The 26,026-nt window shown below is 41.5% G+C and overlaps 1 protein-coding gene across 1 annotated transcript in view; it reads right to left on the reverse strand.

The window, feature by feature from the left end:
• Nucleotides 1-26,026, reverse strand: part of RYR3 (ryanodine receptor 3) — a 362,708-nt gene that overhangs the window by 218,616 nt on the left and 118,066 nt on the right. Inside the window, exons 17-20 of the mRNA XM_012806300.1 lie at nucleotides 24,494-24,627; nucleotides 22,981-23,222; nucleotides 12,675-12,867; nucleotides 543-759 (exon numbers count right to left, since the gene is read on the reverse strand). Of these exons, the coding sequence (XP_012661754.1) occupies nucleotides 543-759; nucleotides 12,675-12,867; nucleotides 22,981-23,222; nucleotides 24,494-24,627 (786 nt within the window). The remainder of the gene's footprint in view (nucleotides 1-542; nucleotides 760-12,674; nucleotides 12,868-22,980; nucleotides 23,223-24,493; nucleotides 24,628-26,026) is intronic.

Raw genomic sequence — 26,026 nt, forward strand, 5'->3', positions numbered from 1 at the left:
TTCCAAGCACCCAGCCTGATGAGAACACTGTTCCTACTCCGGGTTTCTGCTTCCAGGCCCTTATTTATTCCATTCCTTTAATATTAGCCCTGGATGCCCTTTACATAAGCTTATTAAAGGCTCTGACTGAATTCCGTCCTCACTATACATATGTCTGGAAACATTCCAGCCTAAAGGATGTGCCTAGCATTTGCTCGTGCATACTGTTCATTTTGCATTTATTATGTTTGGCCTTTTAAAAAAATAATACATTTGCTTCTTATGTCCTTATCTTGGTTGTGAATTCCCAGAGAACACTGAGGAATTTCTGTGTCTTTCACAGAGCACAGTGTGTGTAGCAGGAGCTCAACTTGTTCACTGCTGGAGAAACCCGTAAGGAACTGAACCTGGGCTCAAGGTGGAAACAAGAAGATGATAGTTCACATTCCACAACAAGCTACTGAATGTAAGGTGATGATGTTTCAAGATAAGATAGAAAGAAGGAGGATTTAGCCGTATTACTTCATCTATGTGGTTGCCTCTCCTTGGCAATTTGAACGTACCTGACTGGTGTCTATGGGGCAGGGGATGAAGGAGGCTTGGGAGAGGAACTGGGTGGTGCCCAGGAGATCTCTAATGCCTTCAGCATCGCGTTTATATTCTTTGACAGGCTCCAATCTCATCTTCTCTTTTGGAAGTAAGGCTTCGTAGCAAGGGGCATAGCCAGAGGGCGGCAGGAACTTAAATTCCCCATGTCGTCCACCCATCAGGAAACGTACTCTGTGTCATTTGAAGAAGGCAGAAATAGGTCAAAAAACACTCTAGTCCAAATAAGTGAAACTTAAAGATCATTTTCCATGCCTCCCCCAATACCCATAAGATTTATGTTTTGGCAAGTGACTGAGTTCAGATTCAGCGCAGCAAACATCCTAAAGTATGTATCAAAGCAGTGAAGAGATAAGTGTCAAGGCATAATTCTCAGCTAACCATATTAGCTAAGTCTCTAAAAATTTATTTATATATAAAATAATGAGGCTTTTAAAACCAAGTTTGTATTTACTCTAGTAGGTAAATAATTACTTTAGATATTATTGTTGTATAAAAAAGACTTAACAGTGATAATGAAAAGATTATTCTTTGTAAACATCATATCCAAATTGTAACATGCAACCTTCAAGAATTTTCATCTGAAGATTATCACCACAGTATTAAATGCCAGTGGTACATGGCTGGTAAGATTTAATGGAAATGATACCCTGCAGAAGCTGCAGTTTCCCAAAGAAGCCATATGAGGGCAACAGTGAGGCAGCACCCCTGGACACAGGGGCATGGATGGGAATCAAAGGCGAAGAGGACTTCTCAGGGGCACCATCTGCCTGATGGCACCCAGGCCTGAAACCCTGCCCATGCCAGCAGTGCCCACAGGGACTTTCCAAGGCAGGGGGGGTAGAGCATTTAGGGGCTCACAGTAATGGTGGGCAGGCACTAATTACCAACACATGGAAGTTGTTCAATATTTTAATTCAGCCTTCTGCCTGAAAGTCAGCCTCTTGTATGTAAGTTAGTTTAGGGTCAGGATTAGCCCCAGAATTTCCCTCTGCAAGGAAGAGAGGGTGAAAGTGAACTATTTTAAAATGATCCTTCACATGATTCCAGGTTTGTAATAAAAAGACAGCTTTCAGAAATCAACTGCAATCACACTAAATAGAACAAATATGGCCACATTTTAAAGTAATTAAATAGACCAGCAGGTCCAACAATAATTGCACACAAGAAAAACCAACACACACAACATTCATTCCCCATCCCTGTCCATTTAACAAATATTGGGGGTGCCAAAAATATGGCATTTTAAGAGCTCTTATTGGAAGTAAAATCAATCATTCCCCCAAAGTGTACAAATTGCAGGTAAAGTGGACGTACATAGGGCGTCTAGTTCCACTTGACCAGTAGCAGTACCTTCGACTTCAAAAAGTAATATACAGATAACATCTTTTAAAGTGTGTACACATTTTTTGGCACTCTCTGCACTTACTGAGCCTGTACAACTTGCACTTGTCTTTGCACTGGGGATTTAGCAATGAACAAGGTACACAGCAGCCCTGGTATCACAGAGCAGGTATTTTATTTTTTTGAGACAAAGTCTTAAGCTGTCACCTGGGTGGAATGCCATGGCGTCACAGCTCATGGCAACCTGAGCACCTGCCACAGTGCCTGCCCTTTTTTGTTGTTGTTGCACTTGTCATTGTTGTTAGCAGTCCGGGCTGGGTTCAAACCCACCAGCCCCAGTAGGTAGCCGGCGCCCTATCCACTGAGCTATGGGTGCTGCCCACCGAGCAGGTATTTTAGCAGACAAATAGGCATATGCTCCAATTGGAAGACATCTGATGAGGTAATAAAAAGAGAGATGTGAAATAACTCAGGGAAGGGGATGGCTTCTAGAGATGGTGCCAAGGGGGACTCTATCTGAAAAGCAAACACATGAGTTAACCTTGAGGGATAATGAGGGGACAATGAGTTCAGGATCTGGAAGAATAGATTCCAGGTAGAGGAATAAGCACAAAGGCCCTGTGGAGGGGAAAAGCTTGGTGGATTAGGCAGGAGGGTGGTGTAGGTGAGCCCAGGAGCAGGAGGCGAAGTGGGAGGGGCAGGGCTTCACCAGGCAGGGTCTGGGAGTCCTGGCGAGAAGATGGATTTTATTCCCAGTAGGAAGCTGCCGATGGGTTTTAAGGTGAGGAAATACAAGATTCTTCTAGCTGGCCTACGTGGATAGGTCTGGGGACCAATTAGGAGACTCATGGACAGATGAGAGTGGGAAGAACCACAGATCCCAGTTTTGTTTTGAAATCAGGATTGTCAGGGACTAATGGCTTATAAATTGGGCGTATGTGTGGCCAGGGCATGAGGTATATGGAGGAAGGTTATGATTTAGCAAAGCTCTACAGCGGGATAATTTCAACTGGGCCTTGCTTACTTTAATGCGAACATTCTGGTAGGGCAGACTCACAAGAGAATCTCAGTGTTGGCTGCATTCTGGAACTGGAAAGTAAAAATATCTCCCAAGCGAGACATGCTAAGACATTTTTCCCCTTCCCAATAAAGCCGTGCTTTATGCAAACAGCATCAGATAAAATGCTATCCTAAAATTAATTATAGAAAACACACGAAACCTCCCACTTCCCCATTTTAAGGTACTAAACAGTAATGATATAGAATTACAGCCAGAGTTGTCCTTTGTGAATGTTCCTACATCAAGGGTTACGTAATAGGTCATAATCTATGTGTATTAAGAATTTAAACAAAGACATTAAAACAAAATTGAATCAGTAGCCTGCAGTGGTACCAATTTAGTGAAACTTCAGGAAATAATGACTAAGGCTTGACATTATTTCTTGAGAGCTTCTCAGTTCAACTGCAACATAACAGATTGTGTTACTGACATATTGAAGCCATGGGATAAAATCAGATCTTTTTGAGCAAAGAATTAGTGTGGGAAATTTTCTGCCTCTCTCTTCTCATTGAGCATTCTCTTCCTGTGAGAAGCTGAATGCCTAGAAGCTTGTACAGCAAGTGCATTCTGTTGCTCACTAGCATATGGATTTCAAGAACAAGTAAATGATCTTTTATGAGGACTCCATTATTCATGAGCTCTCTTGCTAGTTGCTTAGTTTCAAAAATTTCTTTTACATTTTAAAATCTGCTAGATAACAAATCAAGGAAGGTGGAATTCCGTGGAGCACCTAATGAGGACAATGTTTTCTGTTTATATGTTATTAAAAGAAGAGTGATAATTTGGGTAGAAATCGTAATCTCATCCCCCCTAATGGCTACAAACACTGTAAAATGAAAAATTAACACAGGCAGAAATCAATGTTTAGTGCTTCCAAAAGCTTTGGTCTTCAAACAGCTTCACACTGTGCTTAAGTGGGTGGAAGGAAAGGTTCTGGATCATTGCTTCTGAAGTCCTGCCAGATAAGAGCCTCTGCTCCCCTTGCCGGCAGGACTGAACAGGAGCTGATCCCAGCCACGCCCACCCTCTGGGTCTCCGTCCTTCGCTGCACACGAATGACCTGCCCAGTATCCATGGGAAAGGATCCAACAAACTGCCACCAGTATTGGTGGTCCCCCTTGTTACTCACACTGGGAGGTCCAGATGGATGAGGGCAAAAGAAGTAACTAGGAATAAAGCTCAAGTTTGGAGTGAACAACCAAAAGAAGGAACAAAAATACCCCAAACTCACTTCAATTATTTGAATATAGTAAAGTAGGCTCCCTTCTGTCTTAGAGTTTTGGCAAAGGTCCCAAAAGTAGACCTATGAGCCCCTAGTTTAGAGGATGCCAAATACTTTCACATCCTGAAAGGAGGTGCTGGGTCAACTATGCAGGAGACAGCAACAATCTGTGGAGCCCATTCTATTGGCCTTGGCTCACCACACACCTCCAGATGAGTAAGGGGGAGGAGTCATTTAGAGAGAAGGGGAAAGGGAGGGCGTTCTTCCCCACCCAAAGTTGAAAGATGAAGGTTTCAAGGAACCACTCGGAAGTGTGGCAGACATCTCCTAGAGTTTAGTGAGGGAAGCAACTGCCTGGTGGCAGAGCACAGAGTGAGAAAGGGCTGCTCAAGGTGAAGGCAAGAATGTGCTCCTTGGAGGGTAAGATACAGGCTCCAGGAAGGAGCCTGCTGGCAGCCATCTTGAGAGGCGCTCTACTCTGAAAGGCCAAGGACTGAGCAGAGGTGGAAACCCAGGTTCTGGGGAACAGTGGAGGGGGATGCTGAGTGACGTTTGGAATAATCCAGAGGGAGAAGCCAAGGAAGTGGTGACTTGTGTCAAAAGAACTGTGGCAGGAAGCTCCCAGCCTGATGATTGCCAATGAAACTACTGAAGGGCCCAGAAGAGAAAGAGGCAGACGCTGAGCAATGCTACACAAAGGCCGACTCTGGAGAATGCCCTTGTCCCTCAGTCATCTCTCCCCGGGTCTCACGGTGCAGGTCTGTAACAGGAGCTGGCTAGCCTGGGAGAGGTCAGACCACAGAAGGGAAGAAGCTGCCCTCACACTGCAGGCCCCGGCTGGGGTGGGGCTTAAACCTCAACTAAATACAATTCTGAATTTTCTATTCAAATCCATAGAACTTTTAAATTACCGACAAGATTGTTCTTGTTCCCAAAAGACGCATCAAATTAAAGACCTTGCTGAGAACTGATCTAGGGCTGGAAGGCCAGAAAATGGCTTCACAGAGGAAGGGGGAGAAACAATAGAGTTTCACCTACTCAGTCCACTTCCCTCATAAATCCTTATCTGGCACCTAACATTTACCTTTTAAATCCTTTGCCTCATTTGCAAATGAGAAGCGTTTAATTAGAATGGAACTCTTCTCTGGGTGTTTTCTTCCCTGCTCTTTGAATTCCAGTCAATCTCCTAGTGTCCCCAAAATGTTAAATTTAAAGTAAAAAGGAGAATTTAAAAATTGAGTTCATTAAAATCAGATCTTCCTTATCCTCAGATTTTTCTCTACATTAATGGATTTTAAAAATCAATTTCATTAATCAATTTAATCTCTTCCACTAAAGCCCTTGTATTATTTTCTGGACTATTTCCTATAACTTGGTGTTCCATCAACTCTCAAAGATTTCTTTCTCCTAAAGTATTTACAGTAAGCCACTGTGTCCTTAGATTCCTTCATTGCAGAAATAAGCAATGCCTTCAGTAATAGTTGCTGAGGAGTAGTGAGGTTTTAGGATGTATAAAGGAAACATTTATTTATCTGACTAATTTTGAAAACACATTTTCAATTTCACCTTTTGAGGTGTACTTTTGCTTGCTAATTTGCAGAAGAGATAGGGAAGGGAATACCTATACCTATTGCAAGTCCCAGATTCAAATGACTGATCCCTAAATAAAACACACAGTAAAAGTCATGCTGCAGCTTTGCTGTGGTTGAAAAAGGTGACTAGCTTCCTCTTATCGGGCAATAACATAATTATTCAGAGTTTACCAGCAAACATGTAAAATCAGTTTAGTCTTACTGGATGTCTCATTACTCTTATCTGCTATTGAATTCCTCCCAGGCAGCTGGGATAATGTTCCAAGGCAGCAAAGGACAGAAGCTGTGTATAAGAGGAGAAAGATTTAGCAAGCTTTTGCTGACCTGAATTCAACTCCTAAGTCACGATTCATAATTGCATCTTTAGTCTGCATCACGAAGACCGGAGAACGACCTGAGTTATGGACGTTCCCACATTCATATTTCTTTTGGCTAGTGTTTGATGAAGGCCCAGGGCAGTTCAGCCAACGCTCATCGTGTTCTCCACAGAAGTATATTTATCTCAGCAATAATTTCCACAGCATTGACCACAGCAAGATGGAAATAGCTAAGCTGTCGGTTACCTGAATTTTAGCCAAGTCTGGTGGATACCAACGGAAAACAAATGGCAACCACAAATACCAGCCATCTTTGGGTTTGGCTGTTCTTATAATTAGAAAGAGCTGGCAAAAGAATCGTGTAAAATGATTAAATAGATCTACAGGGAGTTGATAATTATAAGATATATTCTACTACAGTGACTAACTCATCAATTTTCTATTAAAAAAAGGTAGCACCCAAATTTCACTATATAGTGTGGCTTCTGTACAATATTCATTATGAGATTCATGGTAGGATGCCATCTGTGTATGTGTGGGGGGGAATGTGAGACCAGCTTTTAATAAGAGCTTTCTGGCATCTAAATAACTCACCCTTTTGGGTGGGCTCCAAGGTACATATGCCTCATCCCAAAGTCTGTCCTAAAATGAATAGGGCTGCTACACCGAGGACCTATATCATGACTTCAGTAATGATACTGTCCACAACATACTACTTTGAGAAGAAAACTATGGAGGTACATTCATAGGAGAAAAGAGAGCATGACATACTGATCTGTAGGTTTGGTCAGTAATTACTCATGCTGCTTGTGACTTCACTGTGGGCAAATCTAATTGAAAAAGATTTTTGCCCTTTGTGTGGCTTTGCTCTTTGAGGACAGCAGGCATCCTCACCAGGTATTAGAACAACAAGGTTTGTAAGCATAACAATGATTATTTAAAAATAATTCAAGACTTGGACCTCATGGGACTGTGAATGGGAAATCAAATTGAAAAGGCACACAGAAGTTAAAAATAAAGAAGAGAAACAATTCTGAATGCTCCTATGATGGGAGAGGAGAAACCTCTCTTTAGACGCACATAACAACTTGCGTCTTGCTGGGAGAGATGCTATAAAGCCAAGCCAGTATTCTACATCACTGGGAGAAACAATAGTTTCTTTTCAGTTTTATTATTAAACATACTGCTTTTCAATTAGATACTTTAATTAACATGGAATTAATACCCTGGTTTCTCTTTCCAGCCTTTTTGTACAACTGAACTTTGCAGTTGTACAAAAGAGAAGAACTGCTGGGTTTCAGCACCACATCAGTTTTTGTAACAGTGAAGCACTGGTATATTGGTATCATTTGTTCAAAGTGAAAATAAACCAGCTGGCTATTCCCCAACACAGGACCAGAACTAACCCTGACTAGGAACATCATGTGATGATCTGGACGCATTGCAGGCCCTGTGATGCCAACTCTCCTTGAATCATGACACAGTGTGAGACCCGAAAAAAGGATGTAGAGCTGATTGATTTCCGAGAGATTGGAAACTTAAGTGAGCTTAGGCCACCCTGCGCTGCTCTTTAGCCTACCACCTGTTTAATCGCTATAAGCTAAAAGCTCTCAGATCTAAGCTGTTGACTCTTCAAGTCAGCACACCTGCATCTTTCAGCCTCTTAAATTCTCTCAGCAGCTGTGCCTTATAAATGTTTAGTCATTTCATTTTTTCATCTTCCAACTTTGCTTCTCTTTCATCTAAGCACCGGAAGGCTGATGATCTGCTGACCCAGACACAAGATCTAGATGTGTCTTCTACATACGGATATCTTTTAGCCACCTAATTCTTTACTTGCATGTGCTGCAGTACTTTGTCAAGAGAGGATTCTAAAAAAATCCTCCTGCTCCTCCCCAATTGACAGACACAAAAATCTTATCTGAATGTTCTGAGGGAGACTGGAAGTGATTAAGAACCATTATGCAGCATGGGAGAGCAGAGGCACTGATCTCTAGACACAAAAGATGCGGAAAAGTCCATGAGCCTGTGGACTGGGGAGGACGGCTTCTCCAAAGATCTGAATTCACAGATGTAGTTTTCTCAGACCAGATGCTTGAGAAGCAGGTGTATTCTACAAATAGAAATGGGAAGGGCACTAATGATGGGTGACCAAGGCCACCGAGGCAAATGCAGTCCTGGGAAATAACTGCTCAGAGTGACCTTGTTTCTCTAGAGAAGGCACTAAGTCAAAGGGTGGATGGATCTACTATTGTTACGTTGTATTTAGATTTCTACTCATTCTCTCTCTCAGGAATGGCACGGGGAAGATGTGCCATGGGAGTTCTTTCCCTCTCCCTCCTCCAGAGGGCCTCTGCTCCAGTCAACTTTCTCTGTGTTTACAGTGCCTCCTTGTTTGATAAATGGTCTTTAGGAATGTCAATGAGGATATCAATATGTGAGACCACACTTAAAAAGGAAGGGTGTGGAGGCTCTCTACACAGAGAACTACCAAACACTGAGAAAAGAAATAGCAGAGGATATTAACAGATGGAAGAACATACCATGCTCATGGCTGGGAAGGATCAACATTGTTAGAAGGTCTATTCTACCCAAAGCAATCTACAAATTTAATGCAATCCCCATTAAAATATCAATGTCATACCTTGAAGATCTTGAAAAAAATAGTTCTACATTTTGTATGGAACTGGAAAAAATTCCTGAATAGCCAACACAATTCTATGAAATAAGAAAAAATCTAGAGGCATCATTTTACCAGATTTTAAGTTAAACTACTACAAGTCTATTATGATCAAAACATTATGATATTGGCATAAAATGGAGACATGGAACAGAACAGAGAACCTAGAGATGAAACCAGTCCCACATCACCACCTGATCTTTGATAAAGCAAAAAAAAGCATACATTGGGGGAGAGAATCCCTATTTAATAAATGATGCTGGGAGAACTTGTTAGCCACGAGTGAGACAGTGAAACTAGATTCACACCTCTCACCACTTACAAAAATTAACTCATGATGGGCAAAAGATTTAAACCTAAGATACAAAACTACAAAATCTCTAGAAGAAACTATAGGAAAAACTCTTAAGGATATTGGTCTTGGGAAACAATTTATGAAGGAGATCCCAAAGGTAATTACAACAACAAAATCCCAATAAATGGGATTTGATCAAGTTAAAAAGTTTCTGCACAGCTAAGGACATAATCAGCAAAGCAAAGGGACAACCTTCAGAATGGAAGAAGATATTTGCATGCTATGAATCTAATCAAGGGCTAATAACCAGAATCTACAAAGAACTCAAGCAAATCAACAAAAAAAGAGCAAACAACCCTATTAAAATCTGGGCGAGAGACATGAATAGAATCTTTTCTCATGAGGATAGGCAAACGGCCAACAAATTAATGAAAAAATGCTAATCATTTCTAATTATTAGAGAAATACAAATCAAAGACACTTGGAGATATCACCTAACCCCAGTGATTATGGCCCATATCACAGGCTCCCAAAGCAACAGATGGTAGTATGGCTGTGTAGAGAAGGGAACATTCCTACACTATTGGTGACCATGCAAGCTAGTACAGTCTTTATGGAAAGAAGTAGGGAGAGTCCCCAAAGTACTAAAAGTGAACTTTCCGCTTGATCCTGCAATCCCATTACTAGGTATCTACCCATAAGAAAAAAGAAATCATTTTACCATGAGGACATATGCCCTTGAATGTTTACAGCAGTTCAATTTACAATTGCAAAGATGTGAAAACAACTCAAGTGCCCTTCAACACATGAATGGATTAATAAACCGGGTATTTCACAGAATACTATTTAGCCATAGAAAAGATGGAGATTTTGTACCCTTTGTTATAACTGGGATACATTTAGAGAACACTCTCCTTAGTAAAGTAGCACAAGAATGGAAAAACGTGTACTTGATACTAGTTTGAAACTTGTAGATTAATAAGACACTCACATGAGAGAAAAACCTAATTAAATCCAAGAAGTGGGGAGGGAGATTGATGGGTTCCCACTCAGTTGGAACAGTGTGTGAGAATATGGCACACTTCCTGGGTGTAGGACACAATTACATCTTGGACTTTACCTTACAAATGCAAACAATGTAATCTCCTTGTGTGTACCCGCATATTAACCTGAAATTTAAAAAAACAAATGAAAAGGGAGAACTGGGATGAAATACCCTCAGCACAGAGAAACACAGGTAAAGAACTCTCAACTCAGAGAACTTGGTGTCTGGGGTTGAAGATACCCTGGTTGAGTCTGTGATGAGCAGATTTTCAACGTTGGTAAAGTGTTGTCATAGTGGCTTTTTGTTACAAGAGCCTCAAACAATATCAATGCTTAATTTCAATATATCATATCCATTTATAGGAGTAGCTCCGTAAATAGGCATGTGTTTATATACAAACATATGTAAATAACTGTTTCAAATGCCAAAGGTTGTCTATCACTTCCAAAAGACAATTTTTATTTCTGAATAGTTTAAATGAAACAGAACCTTATTTTTATTCTCCTTTGTAAAATATATGAAGATGTCCTGGCTCATTAATCCAATGAGGTGCTGGGGCCTGTGACAGTGGTTTCATCCTGAAAATCCTATCACTTGAACTTGGAGCCCTGAGATGGTTTCTTTGTGTTCCCAGATGCTCCTACTCTCCATAGTTCTCTCCCTTCCGTGGCCCTTTCCAACAGCTTCTGTGGAAACTACTGTGATTCTAACTATTTTTGACTCCACTCTCCTGATCAATGGACTGTGATCTATTTATGACACAGGGATGCAGATTGGCAAAGATAATTTTGGGGAAGAAAGGTTATTGTGCAATCTTGCCTTAACATACATTAAAATGCATAATAAGGAGAAAATAATTAAAACAGCATTCATTGGGTCAGGGAAAGAGGTGCACAGCAATGAACTCAACAGTTAAGAGTTGAGTACACAGAAAAGCAGCGGGCATATGATAAGCCTACTTTATTTTTAACATTTCTTTATTTATTTTTACATATTGTAGGTATTCAGGGCAAGTGCAATTTTATATAAAATACTTAAATGTGTATATAAAAAGGTAATATAATTATCTCTGGGTGGTATTATAATGGGAAGTTGGTATTTTCTTGGACTTCCATTACTTTTGTGAAAAGCAAACAAACAAACAAAAAAAGAAACCCAGGAAAAAGACTAAGTATAAAATGGTAAATCACAAAGTAGTAGAAATACTTGAAATCAATAAGAAAAGAACTTAACAGCCTTATATATATATGTAAGCCCCAAATGAATGTTAGAAAGGCTGAATAATAAGAGCAGTAAAATTACTGTGTTGAAGATGTAAGAACAAGCATAAAAATGTTTTACCACATTGGAAAAGAAATTAAAACCCCCCTCTAAGATATAGTTTTATTAAATTGGCAGTGATTAAAAATAACTAATAGCAGTGACTCTAACCATTTGGATATGCCCATATAGTGCTATACTATAGGCCTAATCCTTGATCTGAAATCTATGGAGATGTGCTTCAAATTTTGTAATTCTTTAGAATTTGGGAAAGGAAAAAGGCTCACTCGCAAATATGAAGTTGCCAGGTGAAGGGCAGCACGCCATAATCAAACATATTAACATTTCGTCAGTTAAACATATAAATATTCATAAGAGGTAAATGGCCTCATTTTTTGTTGATGACAGTTTGGTTGTGAAATGAATTCAGGTTAGATTTTTACAAAATGAGTTACGAACAAATTTACAGCTTTTAGAGGGTCTTAGATTTTGAAATTGCTGATAAGGAATCTGAACTGTTCATATAATCTTCCTGAAAATCAATTTGGCCATATAACTATAAATTTAACCTTTATGGGTTCATACATTTTGACCTATTTCTAGGAGCAACAAACTAGAAGTGCAGAAAGAGTTATGTTCAAAAATGTTTGCAGTAATTTTGCTTATGACAATAAGAATGGAATTGTCATCAAAATATACAAGAAAACAATGGCTATATTATGAGACAGCCAAATAAAGGGGCATTATGGTGGCCATAAAAATCATTTTGAGGATGCTTAATGATGCAGAAAAAGGCTCATTACTTATTGTTGAATGATAAATAATAAAGACATAAAACTTCATACTCAGTGTGATGCCAATTAGAAACACACATATTTGTAGAAAAAAGAAAAACATGCCAAAATATGAATAGATTATAGCTAAACACTGGAATCACAGGTGATTGTTATTACATTATTTATAAATGTCTTTTAAGTTTTCCATAATGAACAGGTAATGCTTTTATAATTAAAGTTATTTTTAATACAGGATTTATGTTATTCATCTTAGTACATGTATTTATATCTGAGTTCATTGTATAACTCCCAGCAGGAGGTTCACCAGGTGTAGACGGAGCAAATGACTGGCTGGCTCTGATCTGGCCACCATCACTGTCTGGGAGGAATTTGGCCCTGATGCAGAAGACCTGAGGGAAACTGCTAGCTCCTTCACTCCCTGTGGGGGCGGGGAGGCGGGGGGGACAGAGTCTTCATGAAAGCTCAGCAATCACTTACTTGACACCTGCTGAAAAGCTCATCACAGGGAAGAAGAGCCCATCTGTGTTGAAGTTCTCAAACATCCCCTGCACGGGTTGCCCGTTGATGCGGAAAGAGATGCTGGGCACTCCGAGGTCAAGGCAGCAGCTGACCACATCGTCCGATTTCAGGAGGTGTTGGTTGATGGAGGCCACAGCTCTGGGTATCCGGCCTGGTGGGGAAGGAACAGGAAGAAGGCTGTGGCACTCTAGAGGCACTTAGGGCCTCCAGTGTGAGGTGAGCAGGTGTGATGGGCACATAGGAGGTCTGGATGGACTATTGCATTTGAAATGCAACTTTGCTCTCCTTGTGAGAGCTGAGCAAAGAGAAACAACTCCCTACACTGGTAAGTGGGCAGACACTGCCATGCCTGAGATGAGCCTCAGGGGAAACTCTCAAGCTGCTAAAAATGACAACTAACAAGAACTCAACCTGCTCGATCAAGGCTTGATCAGACTCTGGCCTGATATCTGAAGTGACAGAAAGACTGCTTTTGCTAGCACAGGTCCTCTGAGGGAGGGGTGTGTGTGTCCCTCTAGTCATAGGTGCCCCTGTTGTCTTCTATTTCCTCAAAGAGGGAAGTCTACTCTAGAATTGGAAACGGAAGCTATCCAAGGGAAGAATGGCAAGGTCTAGCCATTAAGCTATTATCATTGTTTACAGATTTGTTTTAAATAACTGTATTATTTAAGAAAGAAAGGGAAACATATTGTCAGTTATACTCTGTATTGTCAGTTAATACTCTGATTAAAACGTTTTTTTCATACCTCTTTCGTAAGCTCGTGTATTATTTCCTGACTTAAAGGAGCGAGAAATTGACCTCTCTGCTTTTCTATCTCATATCATCACATTCTGGAAATTCTGAAAATAAATAATCATAACCAATCCATCCATCCACCTACCAGGGTTATGTTTCTATTGGGAAGAGAGCAACAAAGGGGCAGAAGGTAGGTATTAAAATAGGGTTTCAGGTAAAAGATAAAAAGTTTCGAATTTTTTGTAGAGACGAGATCTTGCCAATGTTACCCAGACTGGTTTCTAATTTCTGGCTTCAAATGATCCTTACATCTCAGCCTCCTAAAGTGTTGGAATGACAGGCAGGAGCCACCATACGTAACCATTTCTTGATTACATAAGCAATATACATCCATTATAAATGTTCATTTATACAGAAAAGTATAAAAACTTAATTCCATCTGGTTATACACACACACATATTTTTTAATCCAAACTGTGATATAATAGGTTTTATCCAAATTGTGATACTGATCTTGTTTTTGTGTACTAATTATATCAAAAACATTCTATTATTAAGTAAAATGTTCATTGGAAACTTGATTTTACTGGCTTCATAATACGCTATGAAGAGGTAATTTTTAAAAAGTCCTCTCCTCAACGTTGGTTGTTTAAAATTTTTGGACACGTACCTTTGCTACATAAGATTCCTAAAATCAGTTTAGAACTACTTAATGGTTTCAGTGGTTGGTGCTATTCCAGTCCAGGTTGAACATATCTAATCTGAAAATCTAAAATGTTTTAAGATTCAAAACTTGTTGAGTGTTGACATGTTGCCACAAGGGGACAACTCCCCACCTGACCTACTGCGATGGGTCACGGTGAAAACACAGTGAACATTTGCTTTCATGCATGAAATTATTAAGAGTATTGCAGAAGATTATCAGGCTATAAGGAATATATGAAAATAACGAATTTTGTGTTTAGACTTGGGTGCTCTTCCCAAGATATGTACATAAAATATTCCTAAATCTGAAAGAAGTCTGACATCCAAGTCTGACTTCCTGGTCCCCAGCATTTTGGATAAGGGATATTCAACCTGTAATAGACAGTAAAGCTACTATATTTTCCTTAATAAAAAAAATTATTAGGTAGATTAGGTGCCGAGGCTCTACTCTGGGCCAGATATAATGCCTGGGGCTGGGGGATCAAGGACAGAAGGCCTACTCAGTTCCTGTCTTTAAGAGGTCCATAGTCTGGTGTTATGGACATTTACATGAAAAATTACAATATAGAATGAGAAACGTTGGAATGAAGGTGTGTGTGAATGTCTTCAAGAGGTAGAGGAAGGTGCCAAGTCTGCCTGGGAGCACGGGACAAGTTGAGACATGGAGAAGGAAATGCTCATTAGATGAGAGAGAGAAGAAAGAGCAAAAAGGGTTGATGACACCTTTGCAGAAGACCTAGAGTTGGGCACCCCTGCTTGGCGAGAGTGCACAGCATGAGACGTACTCAGAGCATGTTGGCAAATTAGCCTGGGGTGGGCCTGCCTTTCTGTCTTCATAACTTTCATATCTTGCTTCATTGCTGAGAAAGAGGAACAAGTTCCTCACTGTAGACCTGTAGTCAAAATTATTTAAAAACAAAACCAAAGTTGAAGACTGCATCAATTTGACAGCTCTCAAATTTCTCCATCTGAGGAGACTGAGTATGCCTAGGCTGGCCGTAGAGCACTGTATGGAGTTTAGCGATCCCAGGCCCCAAGACCACTCTTCCTTCGGTTCATGTCTGTGATCACAGCAATCCGTGACATTAGAACTCAGCAAAGCTTGCTATAATTGTCTCACTCTTAAGATTTATTTTTCCCTGGCTGGGCACCCGTAGCTCAGGTAGTAGAGTGCCAGCCACATACACCAAGGCTGACAGGTTCAACCCCAGCCTGGCCTAGCTAAACAACAGTGACAATTCCAAACAAAAAATAGCTGGATGCTGTGGTAGGAGCCTGTAGTCCCAGCTACTTGGGAGACTGAGGCAAGTGGCAAGAGAATCACTTAAGCCCAAGAGTTTGAGGTTGCACTGAGCTGTGACGTCACAGCACTCTACCGAGGGCAACACAGTGAGACTCTGTCTCAAAAAAAAAAAAAATTATTTTCCCATTAAAATCAATTTCTTCTGCATAATTTTTTTATTAGTCTAACTTCTGGAAAATATCACTATAATCATTCGAATAAATTCTAACAGGTTTCTGTGAATTTGGGAACTTTAAGAAATAATTGTGAGGCTACACTGGACAGTTACCTTGAAAAGTATTCAGATACCTTGCTGAATGAAAACACAATTATAAGGCTCTATGCTTTCCTGAGAATTACGTAAACTAGGGCCTAACCGCCAGCGTTGAATTGTGACATTAGTGTGCTCTCAGATTTCTCTGTTGGCGTCTATGCTGGTCTGAGCCTTGGCCACCAAAGACCAGAGCAGCTGAGCAGTTTCCACAGGGAGGCTTTTCATCTACAGCTGAGCTTTGACGCCATCACAAGCTGAGTTCTGTACTTTATTTAGACTTTAATACATCATAGCAAGTTCCTTCCAGAAGAAAGACGGCTGAGAGAATTTCTCCTGGCAGTTCTCACTCTCCATGGAAAACCACCCAGGTAGAGCAATTACGCCTTTGTGGTAAATGACACTGCCTTTTACCTCCCCTGTCCTGGGCTCCAAAAAGAAGTTTCCTTAAGAACACTTGCTAAGTTCATTTACAGGCAAATTGAAATCATAGGCTAAGCCTATTTTTAAAGCACGTACAGTAAAGGACATAGAGTCCTTACATTGCAAATATTATCTGGAAACTAAAGAGAAACTTGGCAATTATGGTATATGGAGTGGATACTTAGCAAGTGCTTAGAGCTGTGTAATGGGAAGACGGTTTGAATAAAAGAGCCCATCTTATATGATAGTTACATCATAAAATGTCATCTGATGAAGTCTATCTCATTTTAAAATGTGAGTAGTGTCAAGAGTTTGAAACTGGAAAATGATAGAAGCATGGGATTGTTTCGTGCACACTCTGTTTTGTAAGTCTGCTCCCATCTGAAGAAAGCAAACTCTTCTCCTGTGGGGGCTCCTGAGGCTCCACATGAGCAGGAAGGGTCCTATGTCCCCATTTAAACGACACGTGGATCCATCCAACTGATCTGTAATGAGGTACCACAGGGGCGTGGAAGGAGCCTTGGAGTCATATGGAATTAATGTCAAATCCAAACTCTATACTTGCTACAGGAATTGTGGGCCTGGGGATTTATTATTGGCTCAGCTTCTCCATCTGAAAAGTGGGCACAGTGGTGCTGTAAACAGAGTTATTTGCAAGGTACCATTATTATTCCTAAGACTTGGATAATACAAATGAATGATGCCCTCTGTACCACATTAGAGGCCGTATAGCATAGTGGTTAAGTAACATTTCTAGAGCCAGATTGCTTTTGAGACCTGGCTCAGTCAGTTAGTAGCTGTATAACTTTGGACCAGTAATTTAACTTCACAGACCCAAGTTACCTCACCTGTCAAATGAGGGTAATAATAATGTCTACCTCATAGGGCTGCTGTGAGTTCTGAATTATTCCCTGTAGAAGAGTGTCTGACACACTGCAATCCATAGCAACTGCTATTATTGTTCTTGTTTTAACGCCCCAAACCTTCATTACTAAGCTAACAGTAGAAATCTTGCCAGAAATATTAACTTTTGCAATATTAGAAAAAAGCATGGAAATGTAGAAATTTAGAGCGCTGAAGGCAAAAAATGATTTAAACTGTACTCTCCTTATTAAAAGACAGTGTTAAAAATGTATATTTTTAAATAGGTTTAATGCACATGACTCTTTTTAAACAATCAAGAGACATGTAATCCTGTAGAATGAAAAGGCGAACTTTCATCAGAGGGTTTGTCTAAGAGCAGCCTCGACGGCTTTTTAAGATATTAGTAAGTGTGAATAATCCTGGAGAACACCCTCTGAGAGAGGCCAGTGGTTGCTGCCTCTGAAAAAGAATAGAAATGTCCTGATTTAGAGGCTCAGGCCTGTCTGAAGGGTCCAGGAAGCTAGAAAGGCCATTCCAAACATAGCATTTTAAGATAAAGAAAAAAAAGAGGCCATTTAATCATATACTACAAATCTTTAAATCAATGTATAGATATATTACTGCGGGCTTTAGTCCCATCCGAGAGGCCACTGGAAACACAGTGCTCACGTGGGGACTGCAGAGCTGGGTGCTATAATGACAACACAGGTGTTTAGGCTGTGGGAATGAGAGGGGATTCAAAGCCATAGAATTGTGGCTGTTCCGCAGTGACTCCGTAGGGCTTCTCCATGTGACCCTGGGGAGGGGAAGGGCTGAGTCCCAGTGGGCTGTTTTCACAGACAGACCAATGTAGGAAGACAGGTGAAGTCCCCGCATGCAAATGTGACTGCAGAGCTAAATCATCTTGAGATACGAAGTCGTAACAAATCAAGCGCTTACAGCAGTGTAATGGGAAGACTACAGGAATAAAGGTGCATATTATGTAACGGTCACGCTACGGGAGGTCCTCTGATTAACCAGACCTCCTTTAAAAATGGGAGTAGTTGAAGAGTTTGACATCAGGAAATACAGCTTTACTCCGTTCATTTGTGATGGTACCACTCATATTTTAGAAAGGTGAATCCTTTTATTTATTCTAATTTTGCCAGGAAAAAGTGTTCAAAGGGACAGGAAAGTATTATTTCTTCATATCAAGCTGCTCCCTGCCAGTGCCACACTGGAGGCTGCCCTGAGCCGAATTCACTCCCAATTGCCGTCCTGAAGGTCACGTGGAGGCCGTGTCAGGGCAGGGACAATGATGCCATCCCACGACAGAGCCATTCCTCCAAAACTGAAATCCCAGAGGCTGAGTTGACCTAGGATTCTGGAGGGAGGGTTGGGCAGGTTTGAGGAGGGAGATGTTTCCACAGCTGATGCCTTGAAAGTGACTTCACAGGCTTCCAAGACTTAAAGGACCTAGTAAGCCTGCCTTCCCCCCACACAGAGAACAAGGATGCCGCCTGGAAACTTCTTTTCCCATGTAGCATGCCACTGGGGTAGTTCTAAGCTGGCTAATTTCATGGGCTTTTTTTTTTTTTTTTAAACTTATGAATTGTTTATTTCTGGAATTCTTTTTTAAATTAAATCACAGCTGTGTACATTAATGCAATCATGAAACACAATGTGCTGGTTTTACATACAATGTGAAATGTTTTCATCACACTGGCTAACATAGCCTTCACTGCATTTTCTTAGTTATTGTTACATGTGAAATTCACTAGGTGTAGGATATAAATGACTTCCACGGTCTTAAATGAAGTGCTGCAAACTCCAGATTTGGTCTTTTAGACTATGGTTGACTTCATGGACAATAGGGGAAGGGAAATCATATTTCCTGTGTGTCAGGAAGAAAAGCCTTATATTTTCTTTATTTTATCTGCAGAAAATGAGTCTCTGAGAAGTGAAGTCACTGTCCCATGTTAAAAAAAATACTCAATGGCCAAATAAAGATCAAAAGCCAAGGAGACGTCCAAAGCCACAAAGCCATGCTCTTTTTCCTTGACTCTCTCCATTAACAAAGTGTTGGGGCACTGTAATTCTTTTCAACTACAGAAAAATCTATTGTACTTTACTAAATATGTTAAAGACAAGTTCAACGTTAATTTTTTCACATAGATAACTTGAAGGTTAATGAACCCGGACATCTAAATCTCAAGGAAGAGGTGGAAAATTGTCGTGACCACTTTTTACCCTCTTTCACCACCCACCATTCCTTCCTGTAGCAAGCTGGAGTGCTATTTCCTCTTCATTTCTTCATCAGACATTACCCTTTTCTCAGTCTGAAATTCACTGCTGTCCTGAGGGAGTCATTATCAGAAACTTTATGTTTTCAGCTAGAGCACACACCGTATTTACCTACACTGCCTTCTGGAAGATACGTGCTCCTGTGTGCTCGTTGGAGAAGTCAGATGATGCCAAGACCCGAGGAAACTTTGGGTTTTAGTGAGAAGGAAAGGTCTAAGTCTTGTAGATACTGGTTTCTACATCTCTTATCAGATGCTAGAGATGGAGGTATGAAGTCCCTTGAATGTGCCCATATGACATTATATCTCCAAGTGTGGGTGATGTTCAGCCAGCCAGTCAACTTTTGAAAAGCTATGTCATCAGCCTTCTTCCCTCTGGAAGAGCCTGGAGCATCCAGCTTCTTTGCCTTCAGAGTGGACAGGGTGAGAGGGATGAGGGAGAAGCTGGGGCAGTGGACCCTCCTGGAATGATGGTTCAGGGATCTGTGCACAGATAGCAGCCCTTTCATGGATGCACCATGAGTGGACTCCCTGCCTCCTGCCTCACTGATGTATTCCTTCCTAAAAAATCTACAAAAGGATCCAGGGATATAGTACATGCCATGCCATTAAATTTTCCTTTAAGAAAGCTTGGTTTATCTTTGAGACAAGAGAGTAGCAAGCTTCATATTTGCTCAGCCAGTCTCCATGCAGAGTACTCTTCAGGTCCCTCCAGGGCTGCAGAGAGTGCCCCTGGGAGGTGGTGGTGAGATGGCAGGACAGGCATGATCAGCAGTGTTGGGAGAATTTTCACAATTCATCCCTTGCTGCTCCTTCACAGATTTACACTTGATCTGAGCCAAAGGCTGAAGAGTGATCCCTCAGAGATGTAATCCTACCAAACTCAAGACTTGCAAGTGGGTGTGAGCACAGTGAGTCTTTCTCCCCAAATCACTCCCCCGGAGACAGCTTTCTGAGAACCTCAGGACATGTGGTGATGACCAAAGGCCACTACGGTGGAGACACAGACTTCGGGGCTCCATGATGAGACTCTGAGAGCAAAGAAGGGAAGATCCACCAGCTTCCATGAAGAATTAGAAAAGGTTAAGTTGGGAGGATGAGTCAACAACAAGACGACTTTCACGTCACCCTAACCCGCCATTCTGCCATTTTGCTGTTGCTTTTGTCTGGACCACGCTGTCCCCTGGGACACACAGAATGTGAAGATGGACTTTCTCATTCTTCCTAAGTGAACAAATAAATGTTTACAGTCTTCCTAAATGTTTAAAACTATTTACGCTGAATGTAAAAACAGCACAAAAAATGATAAAAAAAATTCCTATACTGACCAATCGAAAATAAAGCCTAATTGCAAGAAACAAGAAATCAGGACCTGATTTGACCCGATCGTCGGCATCAGGCAATCAGGTTTAGGCCAGAAAGCTAAAGGAAGAAAAAAGACGTGATGAGTTATGCAGTTTCCAGTTACAAAAGAAAATACTAACAAGTAGGTTTGTTTTGTAGAGACAAACGTTCCCCTCATGCTGCATTTGAAGAAGAATGTGTGTCATGGTTCTTTACGTAAGAGGCAGGCAGCATAATGCTCACATAAGGTGTTTCCATAAGGGACACAATATCTCAATTGCATTTTGCAAAAGATATAGGAAAGGCATACTTTGGACAACAGACAGGAGAGGCGGGGCTCTTGTTCTAGGTGAGAGTTAGTCTTGCACTTGTCACCCAGGCAGAAGCCAACTCATTCCTCCACTGTCATGGGCCATGGTCATGACAGCAAAAAGCATTGATATTTATGTAGAAACAAAAAAGAAGCCTTGAATTCAAGAGTTTAATGCCTATGGTGTGTTAGGAACTGATTCAGAGATCTTGTAAATTGTATGGTGAAGCAGCAGGTTGTATTGATGAGATTATGGACTTGTGGTCAGATCTGGATTCTTTGCAGTATGACTTCAAATAAACTACTTAACTGTCTTTGTGCCTCAGTTTCCACATTTGTAACATGAGGTCAATATTTTCTACCTGAAGAGGTTATTGCAAGGATAAAATGAGGGAAAAATGTACAAAACGTATGTAGCTCACTGCCCTGTGAATAAATGCTGAGTCCCTGTCTGCTTATATAATCCTACAGTCTGGTACAACGAGGACAGTTACACTGAGCTTGAGAAAAGTCAAGTGATCTCCACTAGATGATAAGGCTAGCAGCTATCGAGTAATGGCACAAATAAGTCTCATTTAAATCTGATATTCTATCAGGTTATCAACTAAAAAGTGTTTGATTTCCTTAACTATGAAGTCTGACAGCTAATACATGTCTCTGACATTTTACTTTAACCATTCTTTTTTTTTTATTATGAAGGTACACCCTCATTTTTTTGAATGGATATTTTGGCTTGTGATTATCTTTCAATTTTTTGAGAGCAATTTTTGCGAATAATTTTGGCGTATAAGTCAAAAATTCATATTATTTTTGAATCTGAGTTCCATCACGGCACCAATGCAGCACAGATAGCTTGAAATGTTAATGAAGTGTTTGGGAAAGACGTGGCTAAGGAACGAACTGCGTGTTGATGGGCTGAAAAGTTCTGTTTTGGTGATTTCAATCTGGAAAATGAGCCACGTGGGTGACCTGAAACCAAGGCGGGTAATGATGAGTGGAAAGCTGTACGTGTGACTTGGCAATAAGGTTTGCCGTTACTATTTCAATAATACTGGACCATCTGAAACAAATCAACAAGGTAAAGAAGCTGGATAGATGGGCTCCTCAGGAACTCCATGAGTGCCAGAAAAGACATTGTTTCAAAGCTTGCCTTTCTTTGCTGTTGTCATGCAAAGGCAAACCATTTCTACACCGTAGTGTTTTATGTCTGATGAAACACGGAATCTTTTTGACAGTTACAAGCATTCAGCACAATGGTTGGATAAAGATGAAGTGCTGAAACACAGTCCCGAGTATTCATCAAGAAAAGCTAATGTCTGTTTGGCGGTCCAGGGCTGGTCTTACCCACCACAGCTTCATAAATCCTTGTCAGCTGATTACAGTGGGTATCTCCTGCAGCCAACTGGGCGTAACAAGGATGCTTATCATTCGCATGCTTATAACCAGACAAGACTGGTCAACAGAGACAGGCCAATCCTCTCGCACAAACAACACTGTTTAACAACACTGTTTAAACTACAAACAACACTGTTTAAACAAACAACACTGTTTAAACTACAAACAACACTGTTTAAACTACAAACAACACTGCACAAACAACACTGTTTAAACTACAGAACTGGACTTGGAAACTGTCTTCCACTGTATTCATCAGACTGGGCACTGACTACCACTTCTTTCAGGCTTTGGACCACTTCTTGTGCGGTATAATATTCGATTCTCAACAAGCTGTGGGAAATGCCTTCTGCAATTTCATTGCTATTCCTTCTCTAGCTTCTTGGCAGCTGGCAAACACAAGCTACTGTTAAGATGGCAAAACTACGTTGATAGTTGAGGCACATACTTTGATTAATTGTACTGTTTCTTCTTTGAGATATAATAAACTTTTCATTTGACATCAGACATTTCATACTTAATGACCTAATATTAGTTGAGACTCTTGAGTCTATAGCATTTCAACTGAATGTGACAATTTCACCTTGTATAATTTGAACCTCAGTAATTTCCAGTGAAAGGTTAGGGGCCCACGCTTTGGCCAGGTACTCACCTGACCAGAGATGAAGGCCATCGAAGCCATAGGAGTACAGGTCATCGCCGACACCATTGCCTCCCCATCCTTCTCCACCTCCTGGGTACGGTGCATAGCCTGAGGAAGAGGCCCAGCCCACCCGCAGATGTGTAGGCTCTGCTGTTAGGAAGGGGTCCACCTGGTCGATAATCAGCTCAAAGTACCACTTCTTATACTGGGCTGAGCCCTCAGCAACTCCCAGGAAAATGTTCGGCCGGATACTGAAATGAAACATGGGGCACGTAGCGTTTAGAGACCCTTAAGAACTGAGAGAGCAAGTTGAAACAGACCACAGGAGACACCAGACCATGTAATGCCATGCTTTTCACAGTGTTTAAAAGTAGGAAAAGCTTGGAGCCTTAGAATGACTCATTTAATATTCCATTCAAGGCAACCTGCATTCACTGAGTGTCAACCATGAGCAATGATGCTGAACACGTTACACAGGGTTTTGTGATTACAAACTTTTGTTTCTTTCTGTACATGAAAGAAATTACTTGCTTTTCAGCTTCTGCTCACTTGGTTTAAGCATTCTCACTTCCCTAACAGCTGTTTTGTTACTTGGGCTTTATTAATAATAAAGAACTCTCAAAATCATTAAAAGGTGACTTTGTTAAGGGCAAGAAGTTCTAATGTATCCAGCAAAGTGGATGAAATCTTGAGACAAACCCCTTAGACTTTTCAAGTTTGCAATCATGCTCTTAGAGATGCAGCATTTGGGGGCTGAAGCTGTGAGCTATTTTGGGTGGGCAAGGAAAAGGCAGCTTGGTGCCAAGAAGTCAGTGTGATGGCTCAGGTCTGGGGGCTTCGGAGGGGAGGCTCTGTTCTAACCGTGCGTTAGCGTGCGAGCCTAGGTAGAAAGTGGCTGAAGAACCTATGTCTGCCTCACTCAGGCCTGCTGAGTTCACAGGGCTCACAGGGGTGCCCATGTCTGGGGCTGCAGGGGCCCATGCTCTTCATCCAGACCCTCGCAGATGGCAATGGGATAAATGGCATGTGTCAGAGGATGCAAGAAACCACAGTAACAACGTGGGACATCCATTCTATTAAGATATTTTAGAACAAAGTTGGTATACTAAAACAAATACGAGTATATTATAAAGAAGTTAAAAAATTGCATCCATGTTTAAAATAAAACATAGTAAGCCACTTCAGTCTAAATTGTTGAGCTCTCAGGTAGCACATATGTGCTCCATCCGCAGCCACGTTCAGGCAACAGTTAGAGAGACTCAGGTAAAGGGCTGGAGCACAAGGCCCTCCTCATAAAGAGCGCACCTTTGCCTGCTCTTATGTACTCGCATCACTATGAAACTATGGGTGTGTGACTTTGGCGTTCAGATCAGCTCTCTTTGCTGCCTGGAGACAAGATGGGCAGAACCGCACTTGGCATTTGGGATGTGGGTGGTGGCCTTACCTGGTCACTTGGCATTTGGGATGTGGGTGGTGGCCTTACCTGGTCACTTGGCATTTGGGATGTGGGTGGTGGCCTTACCTGGTTACGTCATTAATCAGTCGTGTCTGCAGGAGCAGGTTTCTCCGGGGCAGCAAGTTGTCGCAGATCAGATTCTGGTTGGCTCTCACTGCGACCCCGTTGCAGAGGCATAGGGAGCACAGGACATCCAGAACCTGCAGCAGGACACACCCAAACCTTAGGGCCCTCATGAGGGCACAGTGAGCAGAACACACAAAAGAACCAGGAGTCCTAAAGGGTGGGGGTTAGGTGGTGTGTGGAGAAAAAGCTCAGAGCCACAGAAGCCTCACCTTCCTTACCTGGCGGAGTGAGTCACGCTCCAGAGACTCCTGCCTCTTGGAGAACTGAGGCTGGGCTTTCTTCTAGCCCCAAAGCCCTAGGCTTGCATCCCTTCTCTGCAAACTATGCATGCTACTTACAGCCACTGTTCTAACGCAAGAGGGCAAGAGACTTTGCTATCTAGGTTCATATCCCAGTCAGGATCAGGAATAGGGTATAATAAGATGAGGCATCTGGGGCACAAAATCCAGGCACTGCTCACTCTTAGATCTATAAATGCAGAGGAGATTGAGAGAAGGCGGTCTGCAGGCCTCAAACGGAAGCTCGATGCTCTTTGCCAGTCCTGATGATGCTTAGCACTGAGTATTAGCAAGTGTTCGTTATGGTGGCTCTTAAGGAAAAGGCATTTAGATTCCCACTGAGTAAGGTCTTTGCACATAGCAGACTTGGAAACTTCACAGAGGTGGGGCAGTAGCAGGCAGATTCCTGCTCTTGGGTACTTTGCTGTAATAGCATTAAAACTCATGAAGATACCCTTAAGTTCCTAGAAATCAAGTAAAGTATTTTATCTGCTCTCCTCCTCATGTCTGGAAGGACAGCACACCTGCACCTGCAAGAACTCAGGTGGCCCATGACTCTAAGATGTCTGTGACCAGCCACTTGTGCCCTCATTTTCCCGCTGCCTAAAAAATGGGAACAGTCCCATCTGCTCCCACATGCTGGCCTCGCCTCTCCTCTGCCCTCACATTGCACTGTGTCCTCTTTCATTCAGATTTTTTCACTGAAGGCAAACTGTGCTGGGCCAGGCCCTGCTCTTCCCTTCTCCCTCACGGGAGGGATGTGCAAACAACAGTCAATAAATATGATAGCAGCTGCGAAGTGGCAGCCTCATTTCAGTCTCTCGAAGTAGCCACCAAAGACTCATGCTTAATGGGACTGGATGGCTTCAAGTTGTTGATGGCATCTGTATCCATAATTCATAATCAGTTTTTATCCATAAGCACAAACTAGTTTTCTACCTGACTCCCTGAATGTCAATTGCATTCCAGATAAAATAGAAGCACATTTATGGGACAAGCAGGAAAGAATCCTAAAGGCAGTTTTATGGGGGGACTTTTACCATTATCATTCTGTGAAAGACATCAACTGTAGAAACTTGAAATCCAGAGGATAATTTCTCACTCTAAGAACCATAGAGGGCCAGGAAACCAAATACTTTTCTTCTGGCTTATCACATGTTTTTATCTGTTTTGCTAGGACAGAAATACTAGACAG

This window comes from Otolemur garnettii, unplaced genomic scaffold, assembly GCF_000181295.1.
Source record: "Otolemur garnettii isolate 467f Iridium unplaced genomic scaffold, OtoGar3 scaffold00050, whole genome shotgun sequence".
Classification (NCBI taxonomy): Eukaryota; Metazoa; Chordata; class Mammalia; order Primates; family Galagidae; genus Otolemur; species Otolemur garnettii.